This window comes from Apodemus sylvaticus, chromosome 21 (assembly GCF_947179515.1).
Source record: "Apodemus sylvaticus chromosome 21, mApoSyl1.1, whole genome shotgun sequence".
In the NCBI taxonomy this organism is placed as follows: Eukaryota; Metazoa; Chordata; class Mammalia; order Rodentia; family Muridae; genus Apodemus; species Apodemus sylvaticus.
Genome location: NC_067492.1, coordinates 23,425,522 through 23,449,128, shown reverse-complemented (window position 1 = coordinate 23,449,128; position 23,607 = coordinate 23,425,522). Strand labels below are relative to the sequence as shown.

The window sequence follows — 23,607 nt, the reverse complement described above, 5'->3', positions numbered from 1 at the left end:
GCTGCTTAAGCCTGATGACCTCCATGAGTTGGATCATTAGGTCCTGAATGATAACAGGAGAAGCCAATGCCCACAAGCTGTCCTCTGAGCTCCACACATGCACCTGGCGTGTATGTATGTATCTGCACTCACACAAACTGAACGAAGGAATGATTTTGGGGTTTTTTTGATGTTGTTGTTGTTTTTTTTTTTCGTTTTTGGAGACAGAGTTCTTCTGTGTAGTCCACCTGATTGTCCTGGAACTCACTCTGTAGACCAGACTGGCCTTGAACTCAGAAATCCGCCTGCCTCTGCCTCCCAAGTGCTGAGATTAAAAGTGTGTGCTACCACACAGCTGAATGTAATTTTTTTAAACCAAAAATATTTGTGTGTGTGTGTGTGTGTGTGTGTGTATTCATGTATGTTTACAACAAATAAAACATTTTACGTAAATTTCCTTCTTTAAAGACATTGAGATCACCTCCATTGTGTAATGGTTCCATACCCTAGAATTATAGAATTAGGTTATTTTGTAAGCTACATAATAACATTTGTTTAATCCTTTATTTTTCAGTTTTGATGAAGCAAGAACAAAGAGAAGATACTGATTTGTCTTCAGTTCCATCTTTGCCTGTGCCTCATTCTGCACAGACGCAGAGGCCTTCCTCAGATACAGAGCACCCCCATGACAGTGCATTGTCAGCACCTAGAAGCTTGGTTTGTCCAGTGCAGCCAGCATATGCATCTATGATAACCTCCACCCACATGCCACAGTTGCAATGTAGGGATGTGGGTGCTGGTAAAGAGCAGCACATAATACCATCTTCAGTCATGCACCAGCCTTGTCAAGTTACACCAACATCTCCTATGGGGTCTTCCTATCAGTCTATGCAGACTAATATGTATAATGGTCCAACTTGTCTTCCTATGAATCCTGCCTCTAGTCAAGAATTTGATCCAGTTTTGTTTCAGCAGGATGCAGCTCTTTCTAGTTTAGTAAATCTTGGCTGTCAACCACTGTCACCAATACCATTTCATTCTTCAAATTCAGATGCAACAGGACATCTCTTGGCACATTCACCTCATTCTGTGCAAACACCACCTCATCTGCAGTCAATGGGATACCATTGTTCAAATGCAGGACAAAGATCTCTTTCTTCTCCGGTGGACCAGGTCACAGGTCAGCCTTCTTCTCATTTACAGCCTATTACTTATTGTCCTTCACATCCAGGATCTGCTACAGCAGCATCCCCAGCGGTCTCCCATCCCCTGGCTAGTTCACCGATTTCTGGGCCATCATCCCCTCAGCTGCAGCCTATGCCTTATCAGTCTCCTAGCTCAGGAACTGCCTCATCACCATCTCCAGCTACCAGAATGCATTCTGGACAGCACTCAACTCAAGCACAAAGTACAGGCCAAGGAGGTCTTTCTGTACCTTCATCCTTAGTATGTCACAGTTTGTGTGACCCAGCATCATTTCCACCTGGTGGTGCAGCTGTGAGCATTAAACCTGAACCTGAAGATCAAGAACCTAGCTTTGCAACCATTGGTCTACAGGATATCACTTTAGATGATGGTAAGTCCCATCTCCTCCCCACAGCTCCCTACTTACCCTGCCTTGTGAATATGTGTGTTTATGTATGTTAGGCTGGCCTTGAACTTACTGTATCATGGAGAGTGACTTTAAATTTCTGATCCTCCCAAGTGTTAAGATTATAAGTATGTACCACCAAGCCCATAAGTATTAGAGATTGAACCCTAGGACTGGTGTGGGGCAGGGTTCAGTTTTTGCAGGACTGAAACTCAATATAAGCTCAGGCTGACTTCAGCTATATGGTGATCTTTTCTACCTTAGCCTCCTAAATGCTGGAATGACAAAAGTGAGCCACTACATATGTTACCTGTAACACCATATATATCCATCCATCTATCTATCTATTTAACCGTCATCTAGTGAAAATCCTAAAGATTCTAGAACTGGATATACAATTTCAGTTTTCTAATTCTATATTAATCTGTTTTAGGAAAATAATTTTAGAGCAGCTGTCTAGGACAGGAACTGACCTAGACCTAGCTTATCTCTTGTTATAGGTTCATAAATGTACTAGATCCATTCCATAATGGAGAAACTGTCATTAAATGTCAGGTCATAGGGCTGAAGTGTTGTCTCTCAACTAGCTCATAACTTAATTAACCAATTTATTCTATTCTAAGTCTGCTACATGGCTATTACCAATTCTCAGTTTCATACATCTCACTGTATTCCATCCAGAGTTCCTCTCTTTCTATGGGAACTCTCACCTCCTATTCCCTACCTCAGCTCCTTGGCCAATCAGCTTTTTATTGTCAGGTGATGTTTTCTTTTTTCGTTTTTTTTTTGTTTGTTTGTTTGTTTGTTTTGGGGGGGGTTGGTTTTTTGGTTTTTTTCCAAGACAGGTTTTCTCTGTATAGCCCTGGCTGTCCTGGAACTCACTCTGTAGATCAAGCTGGCCTTGAACTCAGAAATTCACCTGCCTCTCCCTCCCAAGTGCTGGGATTAAAGGCGTGCGCTGCCACCACTGCCTGGCAAGAAGGAAATAAGTAGGTATTTCAGTTATATTAAAACACCAAATAGTCTTTATAAAGTTATAAGCATCATCTAAGCACTGCCCGGTGTTTCATAACAGTATACAAAAGAATCTCTACACACCCACCTGATAGTTCATAACCTGAAACTCCAGACCCAGAGGATCCAGTACCTTCTTTTGTTTTTGTAGATACTGTATGTGGTACACAGACATACACAGAAGCAAAATACTAATATACATAAAATTAAAAAAAAAAGTAAAGTCCTAAGCACAAAGGGCAAAGAAGACAGTATGTAACTGTAAGTTTCTGGGGCCTTCTGTTCATACCTAATATCTGATTATAGGCAGTCAGAGTTACTCTAACCAAAGTATAAAAAATCCATATTAGAAGGTTAGCAGAAATATGTATGACAGACTTTAAGGGAAGGATTTCACAGGTCTTCATAAATCAGAGATAATTTGAAGATGAATGTATGTTTTCAGTAAATTAGAATCAATGGGCAACTCACATAATAAAAGCAGATTTGCCAGGGAGAGTGTAACTTTTTGGCAAGGGAACAAATAATACAGTAGAGGATAGTTTTCAAAGACATGAGGGAGATATCCCATGTCCTTGCTGTAAACATAAAATGTATATGTTAACTAGAGCAATTCAAAGTAACATCTTTCTATTGTCTGTCTATTATTTCTGATTATGTGATTCAGTCCTTAACATTTCCGCAACTTCTGAGTAGTATAGAGTCACACCAGTTGTAGTTATTGCAGTAGAACCCAGGCTAGATTCAGATTTGTTTATTCTAGACTCAGCTCTTGTACCACTACAGCTATGGCTCAGTATGATATGGATGGTAAGAGCTCTTTGCTAAAGGTAAGTTATCTATAGAATGCCTTGGGTTTTTGTTTGCTAATTTGTTTTAAGACAAGGTCTCACTATGTAGCCCAACCTGGTCTTCCTCAGCTTCATAGAGGATGGCTAATTTGAACTACATTTTGAAACTGTATCAAACAAACAATAATGACAAAAAAAAACCCCAAAATCTAAATAACAAAGAAAACATTCCCAGATTGAAGCATCATAGAAGACAGACTGGCTATTGAATTTTCTCGTTGCCACCTATTGGAGAACTTGATAAAAGTTGATTGATGTCACGCTATAACTGGAGGGGGAAAGTAAACAGTACTCTGGGCACCACAGATAATGAACTGTAAACTCTGCAAGTGAATTTCTTTTCAGCTGCACATTCTAGGCTAGTGTATTACTGTAGAGCCATATTCCCAGCCATGTGTCACTTGACTTCTTGTTTGAATTTTCTGTGAATTTTCTGTTGTTTTATAAGACAGGATTTTACTATACAAAAAGTGTTGCCCTTGTAGAGATATCCACCTGCCTTTGCATCCTAAGTACTAGGTAGGATGAAAGATGTGTACTTCTGCACTTGGCCTATTTGTCTAATTTGAGCCTTTCCATGATTTTAAGGCCAGCCTGGTCTACATGGTGAGTTCCAAGATAGTCAGGGCTGCACAGCGAAACACTGTCTTGAAAAAAACACAAGTCGGGCGGTGGTGGCACTTTGGGAGGCAGAGGCAGGCAGATTTCTGGGTTGGAGGCCAGCCTGGTCTACAGAGTGAGTTCCAGGACAGCCAGGGCTATTATACAGAGAAACCCTGTCTCAAAAAAAAAAAACAAAAACAAAAACAAAAAAAAACAAAAAAGAAAAAAGAAAAAAACACAAAAATACTTGGGTTGAAAAAAAAATTGTCTGTTATGCTGCATTGTGCTCCAGACTTTGGACCAATTGATATATATTAAAACATGATTTTTATAACATATAGAAATACAGTTATGTTTTAAACATTTAAATTAAGATTATTTTATTGTATAAAAAGTATTAGCCAGGCGGTGGTGGCACACGCCTGTAATCCCAGCACTCTGGGAGGCAGAGGCAGACGGATTTCTGAGTTCAAGGCCAGCCTGGTCTTCAGAGTGAGTTCCAGGACAGCCAGGGCTATACAGAGAAACCCTGTCTCGAAAATACCAAATCAACAAAAAAAAAACAAAAAACAAAAAAACAAAAAAAAAAGTATCTTTTACTCATCTGAGGTAATTATTGTCTTGGAGGCTTATTGCTGAATAAGCTTCCCCTTTCTAGCTCTTTCTGATGTCTGACTAGCTGGTTCAGACTAATTTCTCCCAGCTTTCTGACTGAATTGCTGTGCTTGACCTCAGACTAACTCTAGCAATCTATCTAATCTTCTGGCTCCTTCCCATTCTCTGTAAAACTGCCCCGTAAGCTTGCCTCCTCTGTACCAGCCGAACTGAACTCAAGAACAAACTCAGCTCCACTGCACTGTACTCACTGCACTGACTCCCAGATCAGCTCTGCAGAGTATGAACTTACAGAACTCCCTCCAATTAGCAGTCACCTTCAAACATCACCTTTTACATACTAGCCTTACTTCCATTGTTTGGGGTTAAAAGTGTGTACTAAGGGCATGTTTGTGTTTTAGCCAGGGGGATTAAAGACATGTGGTCCCTTGCCAGAGGAGACATGTTACTGGATTAAAATTCCTCTGCGGTATTGTAAAACTGGACTAGTGGTTCTTTGCTTTAATTTGTGACTGAGCTAACTAATTCTGTTAAAACTGTCCTTTAGTTTCTCCTCCCATTGTCTTCCTTTGTGCTTAGAAAAACAGAAGCACAGCTGCAGCTCTTCCCTCAAAGAAGAGGCTGCACATTTCTGTAGTTCAAACTGCTACTATGGGGAGACAGCGGCTGCTACTCTAGCTCTGTGCAGCAGCATGCTGACCCTGAAGTAGGGCAGGTGCTGATTTGACAGTTAATACCCTAGATACCACTCAGCTGCTTCAGGTCTATATTGAAGTGTTGCTTATAGCCCAGGCTTATCTTAAATTCACAACTATCCTACCTCTGGCTTTCAAATGCCGAAATTACAGATGTCTGCAACACTGCCTAAGTTAACAGATGTCTTTTTGAAGCAAAGGAGTGATGAATACAAGATTCACATTGCTACTTGACAGGGGTGTAGAAGACTGTTGTGGAGGATGAGCAGAGAGATAATATGTCAGTGTTTTGGTGCATTTATTGGATAGTGGTTTTGCTGGTGCTTATTATATTTACGTAAATATTTTATTTATTACATCTTTGTGTATTTGTGCATATGTATATGGACAGGAGAGTTCCTGGAAATGATTGTAGAGGTCAGAGAACAACTTAGAGGAGTCAGTTCTCTTTCAACCATATGGATTTCAGGAATCAAATTCAGTAACCAAGTTTGGTGGCCTCTGCCTTCTAAGCCATCTTGCTGGCCCTAGATAATTATTTAATATTTATTTAATATTCATTTCATTTATTTAATATTTAATAATGATTTTAATTAATATTTAAATTATAAAGGAATGTTTCATGTTTATATAATATTTAAGTAATAAAGGAAGCTATATGTAGCTAATAGGGAGAGGATATCATCAATGATATATATAATTACTCCATTTATGGGTCCTAGGAGTTATAGGAAGGTAGATAGTACTGAACATTTCCTTTAACTGAAATACTAGGACCTCTTGTTGGCTACATACATGTATCATTAGCCTTCAAACATATTTATGATGAAGACTTTTTTTTTTTTTTTCCTGTTTTGGAGACAGGGTTTCTCTGTGTAGCCCTGGCTGTCCTGGAACTCACTTTGTAGACCAGACTGGCCTCGAACTCAGAAATCCACCTGCCTCTGCCTCCCGAGTGCTGGGACTAAAGGAGTGCGCCACCACCGCCCGGCCGATGATGAAGACTTTTAAAGGTTGAAAGAATTAATAAATAATGCTGTATAGACTGGGAATATATAGCAAAGGATTCAGAACCTTAAGATTCTTCCACCCTGGGATGTGCAATAAAAAAAAACTGTTTCAGCTACGTGTGGTGGTACATGCCTTTAATCCCAGCATTTGGAAAGAAGAGGCAGAAGGACCTCTGCCAGCCTGGTTTATTACATAGTGAGTTGCAGGACAGCCAGGGCTATAAAATAAAGAGACAGTGTCTAAAAGGAAGAAAGAAAGGAAGGAAGCAAGCAAGGAGAATAAAAGGAAGAAAAAGAAAGCAAAATTAATTTCTAGATCCAGTGAAGAAATATTTAATGTTATATCAAGTGAGTTTATGTATCTCCAAAAAAAACAATTTAGTTGTAGCCTTTCTTATTAAAAAAAAAAATGCTGCATATGGTGGCATGCACATTTTAAATCCCAGTGCTGCAGAGGCAGAGGCAGAAGCGGGCAGATCTCTGAGTTTGAAGCACACCTGTGTTACATAGTGCTTTCTAGGACACCAGAGCTACATATTGAGACTCTGTCTCAAAAAAACCCAAATCAAACCCAAAAATTAATTTTTGTGTGTGTATTGTTTTGTCTGCATGTGTGTCTGTGAACCACAATGTGCCGGTGATACCCTCACATTCCTTGCAACTGAGGCTACAGATAGTTGTGACCTGCCATGTGTGTGCTTGGAAATGAGCCCCAGTCCTCTGGAAAAGTAGGCAGTGCTATTAACCACACAGCCAACTCTGCAACCCCAGTTGGAAGCTTCTTTTATAAGAAGATATAAAATGTAAATTATTAGGCTTATTGGTATAGACATTGATCAGAGAGGTAAGCATACTTACAATGTTCTGTGATGACAGATATTATGATCAGAGTTTGCATCTAGCTTTCTTTAAATTTTAAATACTCTTGCATGTGTTAAGTAGTTACAGCTGTAATTAATTTCTTGACATATTCTGGATTCTGTAAACATAACAGTAGGTTTGTAAACTCTGCTCTGGATAAGATAGAAAAGTCACTTTCTTAAAGATATGCTATTCTATTTTACAATTTGTATCCTCTTTTCAAGCTACATAGATGGATTTTTAAAATTTGTTTGTTGTGGTTATTTAGAATGCCCTGTTTTTATGCACACCAGAAAAAGGCATCAGATTCCATCACAGACGGTTGTTTAAGACAGGGTTTCTCTGTGTAGCCCTGGCTATCCTGGAACTCACTCTGTATACCAGGCTGGTCTCAAACTCACAAAGATCCTCTTGTCTTTGCCCCCCAAGTACTGAGATTAAAGGCATGCCGTCAGTGCCACCTGGCTTGAAGATGGATTATTACTAGGGTAAACATTTTGTTTTGGAACTGGTTCTTTTATTCTTATGCCTTTGGTAATATTCCCTGTGTTGTGGAAGTGATAGTAAATATATCTCATTTAAAGGGCTGGAGAGATTCCTTAGAGGATAAAAGCACTTCCAGAAAACACAGGTTCAATACCCATGATAACTGACAGCCACTTGTGACTCCAGGTGGAGAGGATCTGATGCCCTCTTCTGGGTTCCTGCAGCACTGCATGCATGGGCTGCACAGACATTCAGGCAACACTCACGCACAAACAAAATCTCAAGAAAAGATGCCTCATTTACATCTGAGCATTCAACGGTAACTTACTCTTCAACTCCTTATGAGTTGTACCCCACATCCCCAGAAATCCCAAAAGAATATTTTAACAAGTATAAGGAATTGAGGTATCAGAATTGTTAAGAATAATTTTTACAGTATTAGCAGGAGAAACCAATCTGATCATAAGCCTTTTGCTTTTCTAAGATATGCCAACATAATTGGCCTCACCTACGTTAACACTACAGTGAATCCAAGTATGGATTAGGTAAATCCCAACTAATTCTCAGTTATCTAATTTTCAGGGTTGTAGCCCATCCCAGGTAGTTGAACTGAACTCACTGGGACTTCAGGTGGTTCAAGCAATACCTTCAGAAACAGAGGGACTCATTATAAACAGGTTCGAGAGGATGTAACTAAGTCACTGGATGAAAAGGCATAGGATCAGTCGACTCCTCTCCTAACTTGCATAGATACCAGACACAAAACAGGTAGCATTTAAAGCCATCAATATTTTTCCCCCTTTGGCCTCATGGTTCTTCTGTCTGGGCTTTCCCTCTCTGCTCTTGGCTACCTTCCTACCCTCCAGTGCTCACCAGCCACTGTTGTGCTGATGCCACCTCCGGCTCTGGAGATTTTGGCCACTGATAGGGCAACGCGTGTAGCCCACACAGCCACCACAAGTCTACCCACAGCTCCACCACTGCCTGTTTGTAGCCTGCAGTACTGCTTGTTTTTTTTTTTTTGTTTCATTTTTGTTTTTGTTTTTGTTTGTTTTTTCCTTAATGTAAAGCATCTAAACCTAAAGCAAGAATGGGAACATTCTCTTGCTCCTCAGCCCTTTTCATCACTTTCTGAAGTAGCCAAACACTGTCTTTTTTCTTCAGGAAACCACGGGCATGTCTCTTGAACATAATCTAAGAATTGGTGAAGCTACAGTGCTTCCATTCTTCTTCTGAGGCTTCCCAAAATCTTCCAATGTACCAACATATAACTCCCTAGCTCTAGATTCTACTTGGTAACAAATCACTGCCTTTCTCTAAATTCTACTTGTCCCACTGTTTTATCCCTAAATGAAATGTGTTCCCCTCTATTATGTTTATCTTTATTTCATTACCTGTGAAAGCATGCTTCTTACAGCATCATTACTTTGTGTGGCCAATAAGAGTTCCCTGTAGTCCACGTTCACAACCCTGATCAGGACCCATTGGCACCACTTTACTGGGTCCTTGCACAACTCTAGGGCTTGGCCTGACTGGGGCAGTAGAGGACCGAAGAAACAGCAGGTATAAACACACAGCAAAGCTGGGGCATGTTTATTATATACTGTTGAGCAAAGAAGCAGGGTTCTTGTACACAGGGGAATTGACAAAATGGGTGTAGCTAATTTCAGTAGGAACAGTCACTTTAGGGGAACACTCTGGATGGAGAAAGCTATGATGAATGTTGTCCTGTTGGTGCCAGAAGAGGATTTCAGATCCTTTCAGTGGAGTTACAGATGTTCCTCTGCAAGAGTGACAAGTACTATCTCTCTAGCCTAATACTAACTTTTTTTTTTTTTTGAGACACAATCTCATGCAGCTTAGAGTGTTCTTGAACTAGTTGTATATCTGGGGCTGGCCTTGAACTCCTGATCTTTCTGCCTTCGCTTAGTAAGTGTTGACTCTTAGGCTTATACTGTTGTGAGAGCTTTTTTTGTTTGTTGAGACAGGGTTTCTTTGTGTAGCTCTGGCTATCTTGGAATTAGCTCTGTAGACTAGGCTGTTCTTTTTTGTTTGTTTGTTTTCTGGTTTTTGGACTTTGATTTTTTTCGAGACAGGGTTTCTTTGTATAGCCCTGGCTGTCCTGGAACTCACTCTGTACACCAGGCTGGCCTCCAACTTAGAAATCCACCTGCCTCTGCCTCCCAAAGTGATGGGATTACAGGCGTGCGCCACCACTGCCCGGCTAGACCAAGCTGTTCTAGTACTCAGAGATCTCCCTGCATCTGCCTCCAAGTGCTGGGACTAAAAGTGTGCACCCAACTCGAATCTACATTTTTAAAGGAGATTCTGTAGTTTTCTTATGTGTTTGGTTTTTTTGTAGCACTATAAAATAGATCCCAAGGCTTTGTGTATGCTAGACAGTTATTTACCACTGAATCATACCCCCAACCCTCTTATAGCATCTGTTTGATTTTGATACCTGGTAATGCCTTACAGTGAGGAGTTATTCTGAGAGTTATTCTGTTCTCTCTCCCTCTCCCTCTCCCTTCCCCCCCTCTCTCTTCTCCCTCTCTCCCTCCCTTTCTCTCCCCCCTCTCTCTTTTGTAGGGAAGGCAAGTGAAAAAAATCACTCTTATTTTTTCAAGATTTATTTTTAATTATGAGTGGATAGGTGGGTATTTGTACATGAGCATGTACCTTTGGAGTCTAGAAAAAGGTATTAGGTCCCTGGAGGTAGAGTTTCAGGCCTGATAGGATTCTGAGAATCAAATGCTTTCCACGAAACATTCTTAAAGTCTGACCAACTTAGCCAAGTCCCAAAAGGCCTCAGGATCCTCTGGCCTCTTTGCTTGTTCCTATACTTACTTCTAAGGTGTATGTTGATTTACCCAAAGTCACACATCTCACCTACACTTTGAAGTCTGTTTTGGAGGATTACTTTTACAACAAGATTGGGCACTCTCGGAAAGGATAATTTTAATTGATCTCTTTAAAAAAAGCAACAACAACAGCAAAAAACCCAACAACTTGAGGCAGTAAAAAAATTATGTGACAAACTTTTTGGGGTTGTTTTGTTTTTAACTCCCTTGTGAGAGTACATTTACTACAAATTGACTCATCTTAAGTTTGCTTGGGGTCTGGAGAGATGGCTCAGTGGTTAAGAGCACTGACTGCTCTTCCAAAGGTCCTGAGTTCAAATCCCAGCAACCACATAGTGGCTCACAACCATCTGTAATGAGATCTGATGCACTCTTCTGGTGTGTCTGAAGACAGCTACAGTGTACTTATATATAATAAATAATTATAATAAATAAATGTTTAGGAGCAAACAGGGCCGGAGCGAGCAGTGCTTAGAAGAAAGTGTCTGAAACAGCTACAGTCTACTTGCATATAATAAATAAATAAAGCTTTAAAGAAGAAGATAAGGGTATTAATTAATGTTTATGGATGCTGCATACAGATTCTTTCCTTCAAAAGTTGAATTCTTATGTTTGAAGTTGTACAATAAAGGCCCAGAATAGTCCTTATAGGCCAAAGGAACTTCTTATCTACTATGATAATTTAAAACTGAATTTACCTTCTTAAAGCCATTACAAACATTACCTTTTTAATTAAAAATCATCTATAATGCCTGCCAAATATGGTGACAAATGCATTTAGTCCCAGCACTCTGGGAAGCAGAGGCAGGAGGATTTCTGAGTTCAAGGCCAGCCTGGTCTACAGAGTGAGTTCCAGGACAGCCAGGGCTACACAGAGAAACCCTGTCTGGAAAAAAGAGCAACAACAACAACAAAATAACCCACTACCTAAGCTATCTGGACTCCAGTGTTAGAGTGTCTAGTGAGATGTGGTGAGCCAGTATGTCACGGACGCTGATAAATAAAGGAGAATTCAATTCCTCTTACTCAGAGAGCAAAATAGAAAACAACACTGGGCAGTGTAGTGGATTAAGTTCACCGTCTGGTTTGTTCCATTCAGTAGTGATGTTGTCTTCTTTGACACAGACCAGTTTATATCTGACTTGGAACACCAGCCATCAGGTTCAACAGAGAAATGGCCTAATCACAGTGAGTTCTCATGTCCAGTTCCTTTCTGGAGAATCTAGAGGGTGAGTGTTGATTGAAATGTATCATTGTTCTTGTATACTAGTCTGGTATTTGCATGCCATGGCTGGATTTGCATGTGCTACAAAGGAGGGGTGTGCACAGGCACCTTCATCGTAGGCCCCGTCATTGTCTTTGTAGGTACACTTTCACCTTTACACTAAGGCTCTTACACCTAATCTGCACAGGTTAGTTCTAGGATTTTTTTGTTTTTGTTTTTGTTTTGTTTTGACAGGGTTTCTCTCTGCTCTGGCTGTTCTAGGACTACTCTCTGTACACCAAGCTGACCCAGAACTCAGAAATCCACCTGCCTTTTAATGAAAGAAGAGTTTTTAAATAGATTGGTTAGAACAAAGGAGACTTCTTAGTATATATAAACTTTTACTTATGGCTTGGGTACTTCGTAAGTTTGTTTGCTAGGCTGGTAAAATAACTCATTGATAAAGGTACCTGCCTTTGGCCTACTCTGAGTTTAACCCCTAAGATTCATGTGGAAGATGAAAACTAGCTCCCTAGAGTTGTTTACTAACCTCCATGAATGCACTGTGGCATGAGCCATGGGCGCATGCACGTGCACACACACATAAACACACGCACACACACACACACAGAATACAATTTTTTGTTTGTTTGTTTTGTTTTGTTTTTTGAGACAGGGTTTCTCTGTGTAGCCCTGGCTGTCCTGGAACTCACTCTGTATACTAGGCTGGCCTCGAACTCAGAAATCCACCTGTCTCTGCCTCCCAAATAGTGGGATTAAAGGCATGCGCCACCACCGCCCAGCTACAATTTTTTAAAAAATAAAGTTGAGTTGCTAAGTATTAAGTCTGTACAGTTTCGATCAAATACTCCTAAGATATAAGACTGTATAGAAGTAAAACAGAAAATTGTGTCCAGTTTTTAGAGATAACCTAGAATATTCATCCATGGTCTGCCTATAGACCCACATTTTTGTACTCCTATGGTTTATCTGTGGCTCTATTCGGAAGAACGCCAAAGCCATACTAACAGCATAGGTTCTGTGAAATAGGGCCAAGGTCTTTGGCTTCAGTCTCAGTGCTGTCCACAGGCCCTCAGTATTAGATCAGCTCCTTTTTCGGGTTCTTTAAAGATACTTAAAGTATGTAGGTGAGTGTTCAAGAACGGACTGGGAAAGGTAATGATGGTGTCTCAGAATTGGGTGGTTTTGTTTGTTGTCATCTCCTCCACTCTTAATTCTTCTAGGATAGTCTCCCTATGTAGCCTGGCTGGCCTGGAACTTGCTATTTAGATCAAGCTGTCCTTGAACTCAGAGATCTGATTCTGCCTCTGCCTCTGCCTCCACCTCCTAATACTGGGATTAAAGGCATATGCCACTAAGTTCCACCCAAAAAAGAAAATTATAACAGTGCTTGTCTAGCATGTAGAGAAGTTCAGGGTTCAGTCTTCGGTGCTGGGGAGAAGGGAAGCATGGGATAGAAATTAAAATACATAGATTCCAGTGACCTAGGTGGCATTTGATTTTAAGATTGTTCTCTTTTATGCATATGGATAGTTTATTTGCATGTATTTCTGTGGACCACAAGTTTGCCATGTGTGCCCTTGAAAGCCAGAAAAGTGCACTCCTTCTGGAACTAGAATTATAGATATTGTCAGTTGCTATTAAGTTACATTTTAAAAAGGCCTTAGATGGTATGATTAATACTCAGGATTTTAAGATTTTTATAAAATTTTATTTTTGGATCTTGCTGTATGTACACCATGTATGTATAGTATCTTTAGAAAACAAGAGAGCGTTGGACGCCTGGAATTGGAATTACAGATTACTTTGGACTACCACATGGGTACTAGAAATGGAACCTATTCACCTTTGCAAATATAGCCTACACTCCTGAGCCATCTCTCCAGCCCCAGTATTATAGGAGTTTGAGATCTCTTTTTTGTTGGTTTTTTTTTGTTTGTTTGTTTGTTTGTTTTTTGTTTTTTGGATTTGGTTTTTTCGAGACAGGGTTTCTCTGTCTGCCCTGGCTGTCCTGGAACTCACACTGTAGACCAGGCTGGCCTTGAACTCAGAAATCCCGCCTGCCTCTGCCTCCCAGAGTGCAGATTACAGGATTGCAGAGTGGGATTACAGGCATGTGCCACCACCACCCAGGGAGTTTGAGATCTCTTGATTTTTCAGATAAAACCTTAGAACCCTGGATTTCTGGCTTCTTTCAAAGCTGGGACTACTCTGCTATCACATAATTTCTCTAACTGTGATAGAAACAGAAGTGTTAATTAGAGGAGGATGTTAATTAGGATCACTAATGCTATGATGAAACACCTTGACCAAAAGCAGATTGGGGAAGAAACAGTTTATTTCACTAACAGTTTCATATAACAGTTCATCATCAAAAGCAATTAGAGCCAGCAGGAACTGAAGCAGGGACAGATGGAACCTGGAGGCAGGAGCTGATGCAGAGGCCATGGAGGAATGCTGCTTGCTGGTTTGCTCCCTGTGGCTTTCTCAGCCTATTCTCTATAGAATCTAGGACTACTAGCCCAGGGGTGACTCTACCCACAACTGACCGAGCCTTTCCACTTCAGTCACTAATTATGAAAATGCCCTTATGTTTGCCTATACCCTGATTTTTGGAAGCATTTTCTCAATTGAGAAATGCTCTCAAATACTTATCTTAATACTTATCTCTCAAATAATTCTAGCTTATGTCAAGTTAACAGAAAATTAGCACAGTATGGAATTATACTATGGAAAATTAGCTACAGAATTATAGCTAGAAGACTTTAAATAATTTAGTGTTGGGAGTGGTTGTGTGTATCTTTAATTCTTCCAGCACTTGGCAGAGAGAATTATATCTCTGAGTTCAAGGTCTGCTTGGTCTCCATAGTGAGTTCCAGTTCTAGTGTTTAACCCCGTGTTCTTCTCATATGTTAGATCACCAACTGGTGAATGATGGTGTTCATCACTAGTTATGCTGGTTTATTTTAAAGTATGTGTGTATAGCTAGAATATTCAGTGGTTATGAACACTTGCTCTTCCAGAGAACCTGGGTTTGGTTCCCAGCACCCACAACCTGCACTCCAGCTCCAGGGAAGCTCACACCCTTTTCTGACTTCTTCAGGTACTGTTTACCACACATGTGCTAAACAGACAGATGTGGAAAAACACAAATGATAATGACTTTTTTGTTGTTTTTTTTTTATTTTTGGATTTGGTTTTTTCGAGACAGGGTTTCTCTGTATAGCCCTGGCTGTCCTGGAACTCACTCTGTAGACCAGGCTGGCCTCGAACTCAGAAATCCGCCTGCCTCTGCCTTCCAGAGTGCTGGGATTACAGGCATGCGCCACCACAGCCCAGCTAATAATGACTTTTTAAAAAAATGTTAAGCTGTGAAAGAATTAGATATAGAAGGGAATGTGGGATCTAATGTTTTATTTGTTTGCTTGTTGCTTGATATGCTGACTTACCCAAATTAAGCACACGAAAGATCCAGGAGTGGACATGATAGTGACTAATGGAAAGTAGATTGCTGGAGAGATCCGGCAAAGGAGCACTTGTAGTGGAACGAAGCACATGATTCTTAACTTTAGAGCACACGTTTAGCACCAAGAGTACTGTATTTTTGGGCTATCAATAAATAAGATTAGTTAAAGATAAACTGACACTTCTGTGGGGCTAGGGCTGTGGCTTAGTCATAGAATGCTTGTTGAGCGTGCAGGAGGCTCTGTGTATGCTCCTTGGCAAGAGTGGAGGGAAGCTTCTGAGCTTCACGTCTTATCCCAAATTGAAAAAATTTCATCTTTCACAATAGGCAAAGGTACAGGCTACTAAGAACCATGTAGTGTAGTCTCAACCTCACATTTACTGTTTGTAGAATGGGTGGTTAATTCTTTGGTTGGTTGTATAGTTTGGTTTTCAAAGGTTTCTCTGTGTAGCCCTGGATGTCCTGGGACTCTGTAGACCATGCTAGCCTTGAACTCACATAGAGACCCAACTATCTCTGCCTGTATAGTCCAAACTGATTTTTTTTTGTTTTGTTTTTGAGAAAAGATTTCTCTGGATAGCTTTGACTGGTCTAGAACTCACTCTGTAGGCCAGGCTGGCCTGGAATCAGGGATCTGCCTACCTCTGCTGCCCAAGTGCTGGAGTGTACCACCCCTCCTGGCTCTGACTTTCAACTCTCAGTCTTCCTACCTTTGCCTCCTAAGAACAGAATGGCATCTTTTGGGGGGATAGGGTCTTACCATGTAGCTTTAGCTTGCTATGTAGACTAAGCTGGCCTCTGACTTAGAACTCTATGTGCCTCTGCCTCCTGTGAGCTGAGATTACCAAGCCAAGAGTGAAATCTTAACCATCAGTTAATTACATCTCCTTTAATTGGTTGTGTGTGTGTGGGGAGGGGGGGGGGGATGTAGCACTTTTTCATTACCTAGTGTTAGGCCCCCTAGTGTAAAAAGTGAAGGTTATCTTCTAGTTATCTTCTATATTTTCAGTATATTCTATAGTTGGAAGCCTTATAGAATTCAGGATTTTATAGCACCTTTAAGATTTTTTGTTTTGTTTTGTTTTTGGATTTTGGTTATTGTCGAGACAGGGTTTCTCTGTGTAGTGCTGGCTGTCCTGGAACTCACTCTGTAGACCAGGCTGGCCTCGAAATCAGAAATCCACCTGCCTCTGCCTCCCAGAGTGCTGGGATTACAGGCATGCGCCACCACCGCCCGGCTGGGCACCTTTAAGATTTTATTTATTTATTTCTGTGTATATGAGTACTCTGTCTGCATGTATGCCTGCATGCCAGAAGAAGACATCAGATCCTGTTACAGATAGTTGTGAGCCACCATGTGGTTGCTGGGAATTGAACGCAAGGCCTCTAGAAGAGCAGCCAGTACTCATTAACTGCTGGACCATCTCTCTAGTTATATTAGGACTGGGGACATGGCTCAAGTATGAACATGAACTTGAGTGTCTAGTGGTAAGAGAATTAACCAACTATGGGTCTGGGAATACCTACTCTACAGTTCTAGCTGATTGAGGGGATGAGGCAGGAAGATCATGTAAGCTAAAGAATTAGAGACTAAACAACATGGCAGAACTATGTCTCAAAAAAAAAATTTTTTTTAAAGGCTCTTAAAAAATAGGAGCAGGAGGATCAATTGCATACATAGCAAGCTGGAGGCTGCCCAGGGCAGTAGGAGACACTGTCTCAAACAACATAAAAGAAAGAACAAAAAAGAAAGGATGGAAAGTAAAATGTTAGCCGGGCGGTGGTGGCGCACACCTTTAATCCCAGGACTTTGGGAGGCCACCTTGGTCTACAGAGTGAGTTCCAGGATAGCCAGGGCTACACAGAGAAACCCTGTCTCGGGGGAAAACAAACAAACAAACAAAAAAAAAAAAAAAAAAAAGAAGAATCGTGGGTAATCTGTTGGTACTGGTATTAAGGACTGTTGACTTTTTATTTTGGGCTTTTAGTTCATTTTTCTTTGAAGGGAAGAAAATGGCTAGGCATGTTATCACACACCTTTGAGGAAGAGGCTGGTGGATATCTGAATTCAAGGCCAGCATGGTCTACAGAGTGAGACCCTGTCTCAATAAATAAATTAATGCAAAAAGGAGCTGGGCATGGCAGCACACACCTTTAATTCCAGTATTCAAGAGTCAGGAGGATCCCTGAGTTTAAGCCAGAAGTAAGACATGGAGAGATGCATAGAGAACCTGTCTCAGAATACCAACAACAAAGAAGAAAATGGTACAGTAGGGATCTAAATATCTCCTCTGCCATCTCAAAATGGCAGAAACATGTAAAGCATCTTGTAATCTTGTATAATTTATGAACTATGATACAAATAAGTGGATGAATATATACATTCAAAATGAAGTGAAAATTAAAGTTGCATCGGGTGTGATGATGGCACATGCTTGTAATCCCAGGAGGGAAGGGGTAGAGAGAAGAAAAAAGGAGGGAGGGAGGGAGGGAGGGAGGGAGGGAGGGAGGGAGGGAGGGAGGGAGGGAAGAGAAGAAGGGAAGAAGGGAAAGAGAAGATATAAATATGTGTGTGTGTTTCACTCCTCACTCTCCACCTTACTATTTTAAGACAAGTCTTTCAAGCTAGGCAGACAGCTAACAAGCCCCAGAGATCATCCCATGACTGAACTCTGATCAGGTTGCTCTCGAGTCAGAAATAGCTAATTTTTTTCTTTTTGATTTTTTTTATTTATTTTATGTACATTGGTGTTGTGCCTGCCTGTATGTCTGTGTGACATACAACCAGCAGATGCCAGATCCCCTGGAACTGGAGTTGCAGCCAGTTGTGAGCTGCCATGTTTGTGTTGGGAATTGAACTTAGTTCCTTTGGAAGAGCAGTCTAAACTGGGGATCCTTCTGTTCAGTCTCCAGACTGCTCAGAGTGCTCGTAACTACTATGCTATCTCTCCAGCCCCAGAAACAGTGATCTTTAAAAGGAAAATTATATGCACTTTTTTAACTCACTTGTGCACATATATAAGAATGGAATCTTTAACGTTTTTAAATGACTTCTTTTGTGTATGAGTGTTTTGCCTGTGTCTTAGGGTTTCTATTCCTGCACAAACTTGACCAAGAAGCAAGTTGGGGAGGAAAGGGTTTATTTAGTTTACACCTTCCACATTGCTGTTGATCAACAAAGGAAGTCAAAACGGGAACTCAAGCAGGTCAGGAAACTCAGCTGATGCAGAGGCCATGGAGGGATGTTACTTACTGGCTTGCTCAGCCTGCTCTCTTATAGAACCCAAGAATACCAGCCCAGGGGTGGTACCACAAACAAAGGGCCCTCCCCCTTGATTATTAATTGAGAAAATGCCCCACAGCTGGATCTCATGAAGGCATTTCCCCAACTGAAGCTCCTTTCTCCATGATAACTCCAGCCTGTGTCAAGTTGACACACAAAACCAGCCAGTACGGCCTGCGTGTATGTATGTATGCACATTATGTGCACATGTGGGGAAGCTGGAAGAGGGCATTGGAGTCCCTGGGACTGGAGTTTCATGTGGGTATGAGCTGCCATGTGGGTGCTGGGAACTAAACTTAGGTCTTTTGGAAGAGCAGCTCCTTTTTTTTTTTTTCCCCCAGTTTTTTGGATTTGTTTTTTTTTTTTTTTTTCCCCGAGACAGTTTCTCTGTGTAGCCCTGGCTGTCCTGGAACTCACTCTGTAGACCAGGCTGGCCTCGAACTCAGAGATCCGCCTGCCTCTGCCTCCCAGAGTGCTGGGATCACAGGCGTGCGCCACCACCACCCAGTATAAGAGCAGCTCTTTACTGCTAAGTCATCTCTTCTGCCGTCAGGAATGGAATAGTTAGTTGAAAAGAAAGTCTAGGTATGATAGTAGATACTTATAGTCTAGAAATCTGGAGACTGGGCCAGAAGGAGCCCCCATTTAGGCTACGTCGGTAAGACCTTGTCTGCCAGCACAAAACAACCACCCTAACCCTCACCCTCCGTAAGAAAGGAAAAGTGAGACAGGAAATGGTGTGAGAAGTTGTGTTTTGTCTTTTTCTTTTCTCCTTTCTTGTTGGCTCCTCTCTTTTTGTTTGTGTTTAGGGGAGGACAGAGTACCACTCTCTAGCCCAGCCTGGCCTGGAGCACAGTCTCTCTGTCTGTCTGTCTAGATTGGCTTCCTGAGTACTGGGGATTACGAGTGTGAGCCACCACACCCAGCTTTCATTTTTTCTTTCAAATGGAAATTTATGGCATTTGCCTCACAGACAATGTGCTTTCTGAGGTGTTGGGCATTGGAGAAGCAAGAGCCTTGGAATTAGAAGGGACTGCTAGGCCAGCCTGGTCTACAGAGTGAGTTCCAGGACAGCCAGGGTTACACAGAAAAAAAAAAAAACCAGAAGGGACTGCATATATACAAATGCTCTCACACAATGATGGGTCCATTTATAACAACAACAACAATAATAATAATAGGGACAAGACAACAAAGCAACCCAAGGCTTGATACTCGCTCTGGCTAAAACATTTCTTTCACTCTATATTCTTAGGTGGCACTGTGGGAAACCAAAAGGGAAAACTTTCCCAGAGGAACTCAAAGTAGGAAAAGTTAGAATAAGGTGAATATTTACTTTTTAAAGATTTTGAAAAAATTTTGAAAAAATTTTATGTGTATGGGTTTTACCACATCCATGCCTTGGAAGTTAGAAGAGGCAAGGCATTGGATCAGAAGTTACCCCTGAACATTTATTTTTTACAGTACCTATCAGCTCTGCTGAGCTTTTGGAGTGAGGATAAGAATGTTTCTGTGGGAGCTAAGGAGATGACTCAGAAGTAAAGAGCACTTACTGGGAAGTAGGGGAGCATGCCTTTAACGATTTATTTATTTTATGTATGTGAGTACTCTATCTACATGTACACATACATGCCAGAAGAGGGCATAAAATCCCAGTTAGATGGTTGTGAGCCACCACGTGGTTGCTGGGAATTAAACTCAGGACCTCTGGAAGAGCAGACAGTGCTCTTGACCACTGAGCCATCTCTCCAGCTCACCACCACCACCACTACACACACACACACACACACACACACACACACACAGAGCACTTGAGAGGCAAAGGTAGATGGATCACAGACACACACACACACACACACACACACACACACAGAGCACTTGGGAGGCAAAGGCAAATGGATCTCTCTGAGTTCAAGAACAGCCTGACCTACAGAGCAAGTTCCAGGTGACTTAGATTTGGTTACCAGCACCCACATTGTGATTCACAGCTATCTGTAACTCCATATTTCTAAAGGATCTCTTCTGGCCTCCAAGGGGGCATCAGGCATAAAGTGCACGGTGTGCAGACATTCATACACATAAAATATATTTTGACAAAAGGTTGCCTGTTCTCAGCCATTACTTTTAAAAGTCCAAACTGAAATTAGCGGAAGAAAGGGGCACCTTCCGCCTCTTGAGGCAGAATGATGCTTTCATCTTAGTGTCGGTCAGCTCTGCAGCAAGCAACTGTCAAGTGCTGCCTTTACCTTTACTCAAAGCCATCAGAAGGAAAATGTCTAAGAGAGGAAAAGAAAACCTCATATGATATTCCTTTGAAGTTGCTAATCACTCTTCTTTTTGTTTTTTAGTGAACGAGATTATTGGGAGAGACATGTCCCAGATTTCTGTTTCCCAAGCCCCAGAGATGATCAGAGACACTCCTCTCCCAGGCCCGGAGTCCCCAGATCTGAAGAGCTCTAACAGTGCTCAGTGAAGCTTTGTGCCTGCCACCAACTGCTTGGCCTGCTTCCCTACCGGAACTTAAGTTTCCAACCAGACTCCAGAATCTGTTGCAGGAGTTGGACTCACTCCTGGGAAGAGCAGCATTCCTTCACCTTAAGCCTTGGGCAGATTTTGTAAAAGAACAGGAACAGCATTGGCTGTTTAAGCTATGGGAAAATGAGCTTTGCTTTTATATATCTATATATATATATTTAAATAGGATACTTTTATATGATGGGTGCTTTGAGTGTGAATGCAGCAGGCTCTATTTCAGAGGTGCTGCTCTTGCAGGTGACCTGGTTGCATAGCTTGGATTAGTAATTTGTACTGCTTTCTGGTCATTTGAAGAGCCCTTTAGTTTTGATGATATTTTTAAAATAGAACTTTTGATAAAAACCTTCCAGATACAGACAAAAAAAAAAAAAAAAAAAAAACTTAAGCCCACACTTTCACCTCAGAAACTTAGCATGTACCCTGAAGCCTTTCATAGATTCATAGGAAACAAAGCCAAATGTAGCTCATACTCTTTATAAAATAAGTGCTAGGTAAATTGAGAAGACCATTCCATCGTTGAAGTGTTGGGATACGAATACATTCCAGAGCATAGCCTTTTGTAACTTTGGTAGTTATCAAGCAGTCCCTCCTCTAGCTCTATGCTCAAGCTTTTTCCTCCCCTCAGGACCTTGGGTAAAATGGTCATTTGTAAGGTGAAGTTCAAAGGTAGGGTTTTAGCTTAGGTAGTTATTTTCTACCTAACTTTTCAAGTGGAAGCCTCTGACTTTAGTCTGTAGTCTTTGAAGTAAGCATCCTGATAGTTTAAGGCTTTGCATTTTTAACTCCTTAAGGCCAGGCCAGAAGTGTTAGGAGCTAAGTATGAACGAACTACGTAATAGGAGAGGCAGAGAAAAATGCAGGACTCCAGTTGATAAGGCTTTAAGATTCACATGGCATGGAAGGCTTAATCTCCTGCTTATAACCTGCAATGATTCTGTCCCATGGTATCCTGGCTGTATGACTTAAAAACCAGCCTTTCCTTTATAAAGCTTTGAGACACATCCAGCAATGAGGTGGTATCAGACCTGTCCTTCTACACCAAAGACACGATGGTGCTGCTGCTGGTGAGGTCTGTGTCCAAGGCAGGGGCCAGCAGAAACTCTAGCCTGCTGTCTACCAAAGGACCGTTCCCAGACCCTGCCTTTACCCTTCCCCTTTAAAGTCTCCGAATTTTACAGTCTGTTTTCAAATGAAATATTGTACTTTTGTTCATTCAGGAAGCAAATTGAGTGCCTATAAGTGAGATACTGTGCTGCACTGGCTGAAGACTTAATGCTGTTACTCTTACTCATTGTGTCCCTTGATGTAAGTAGGGGCTGTCTTTACTAAGGCTTCCTCAGGCCTCCTAAGCAGGAGCTGGCTTGTTGTCTACCACCCCTAGTAAGCAGGGTAGGAGGTACTGATGATGAGGGAAGTATGTGTTTGTTTTTAACATGATGCTTTACATTTCTCCCCTAAAACTAGTTAGAGAACAGTCTTATTAGCAAATTGCTCTGGCCACTCTTGGAGCTAGATATTTTCCAAATTTCTCTGAAGGTGAGTTTTGTATCAATGAGTGTGAATAGTGAGATTTGTGTTAGGGGCCCCATGGTTGGTAGCCCACAGCTTCCTCTAAAAGACTTTGGCCTCTCAGGTGAACTTGCAGAGACTTGGCCAAATTTGCTTCCTCTTTCCCCTAGGCCAGTTGCCTCATACAGGGTCACTGCAAGACCCCTTGTGGGGGCTGCTTTGCTGCCTTCAAGAATAAAAGCCTCTATGATCCAGAGTTGCTATGCACCAAATTTTGATGCCTTTTAAATACCTTGATGCCTGTAGCATTAGAAATGCTTTCCTATTTAAAACAGGTTAGATTTTAAAGTAGAGCTTTGTATTCTATGTAATGGTTTTATATTAGCTTTGTATAAGCTTTCATGGAAGAGTCATATTTTTTGGCTTTGTAGATAAAGACTTAAATTTTTGTGCAAAATCGTGGTGGTAAAGCACACATCCGTTGGACTATGCAAATTGATTTCTAGCAGCGGCACTGAGCGGCTGGCCATTTCAGCACACACCCTTTCCTCTCTCCTGTACTAGAGCTTGGGTTGAGGGATGAAGGAGCAGCCTTCTGTTTACTAGGAAATGTTTGGGTTCACATGTGTTGTCGCTGCCTGGGTGCCACCCACCGATGCCCAGGGCTAGCCAGCATCACCAGACCTCTGCTGGGCCTAGCTGAGAAGCCCAGTTTTTAACATGTAGAACACATGGGCTCAAGTTCAAACCTTGTGTTTATAGAATGGATGTGTAGGTGAAGAAAATTGGTTTTTGGTTATGTTTACAGCACTTGGGATTGTGTTTTCTTGTACATTTTGTATTTTAAAATCTTTTATAGGAGTGCAGTGCTCCTTATACAAATACAAAGGGAAGATGAGCCAGCAGTTCAGGCTCCTCCTCAGTTACAGTGCTGAAATAATAAACAGTGACAGAGCAAAAGTCTCCTTGAAATCTGAGTTTTTCTCCACCTGGGGCTGCTGTGGAGCCCTCTGGGCCAAAGGC

General features: G+C 41.4%; 1 protein-coding gene across 4 annotated transcripts in view; it reads left to right on the top strand.

The window, feature by feature from the left end:
• Window positions 1-23,547, top strand: part of Nfatc3 (nuclear factor of activated T cells 3) — a 76,283-nt gene extending 52,736 nt beyond the window's left edge. For 2 of the 4 annotated variants that reach the window (XM_052167285.1, XM_052167281.1), the window contains exons 9-10: window positions 554-1,555; window positions 20,889-23,547. In XM_052167285.1, coding sequence (XP_052023245.1) covers window positions 554-1,555; window positions 20,889-21,013 — 1,127 coding nt within the window. In that variant the 3' untranslated portion in view covers window positions 21,014-23,547. Of the gene's footprint in view, window positions 1-553; window positions 1,556-11,691; window positions 11,796-19,795; window positions 19,865-20,888 lie in introns of all 4 variants that reach the window. The other 2 variants (XM_052167282.1, XM_052167284.1) reach the window with 2 other exon arrangements.
• The last annotated feature ends 60 nt before the right edge of the window (window positions 23,548-23,607 follow it).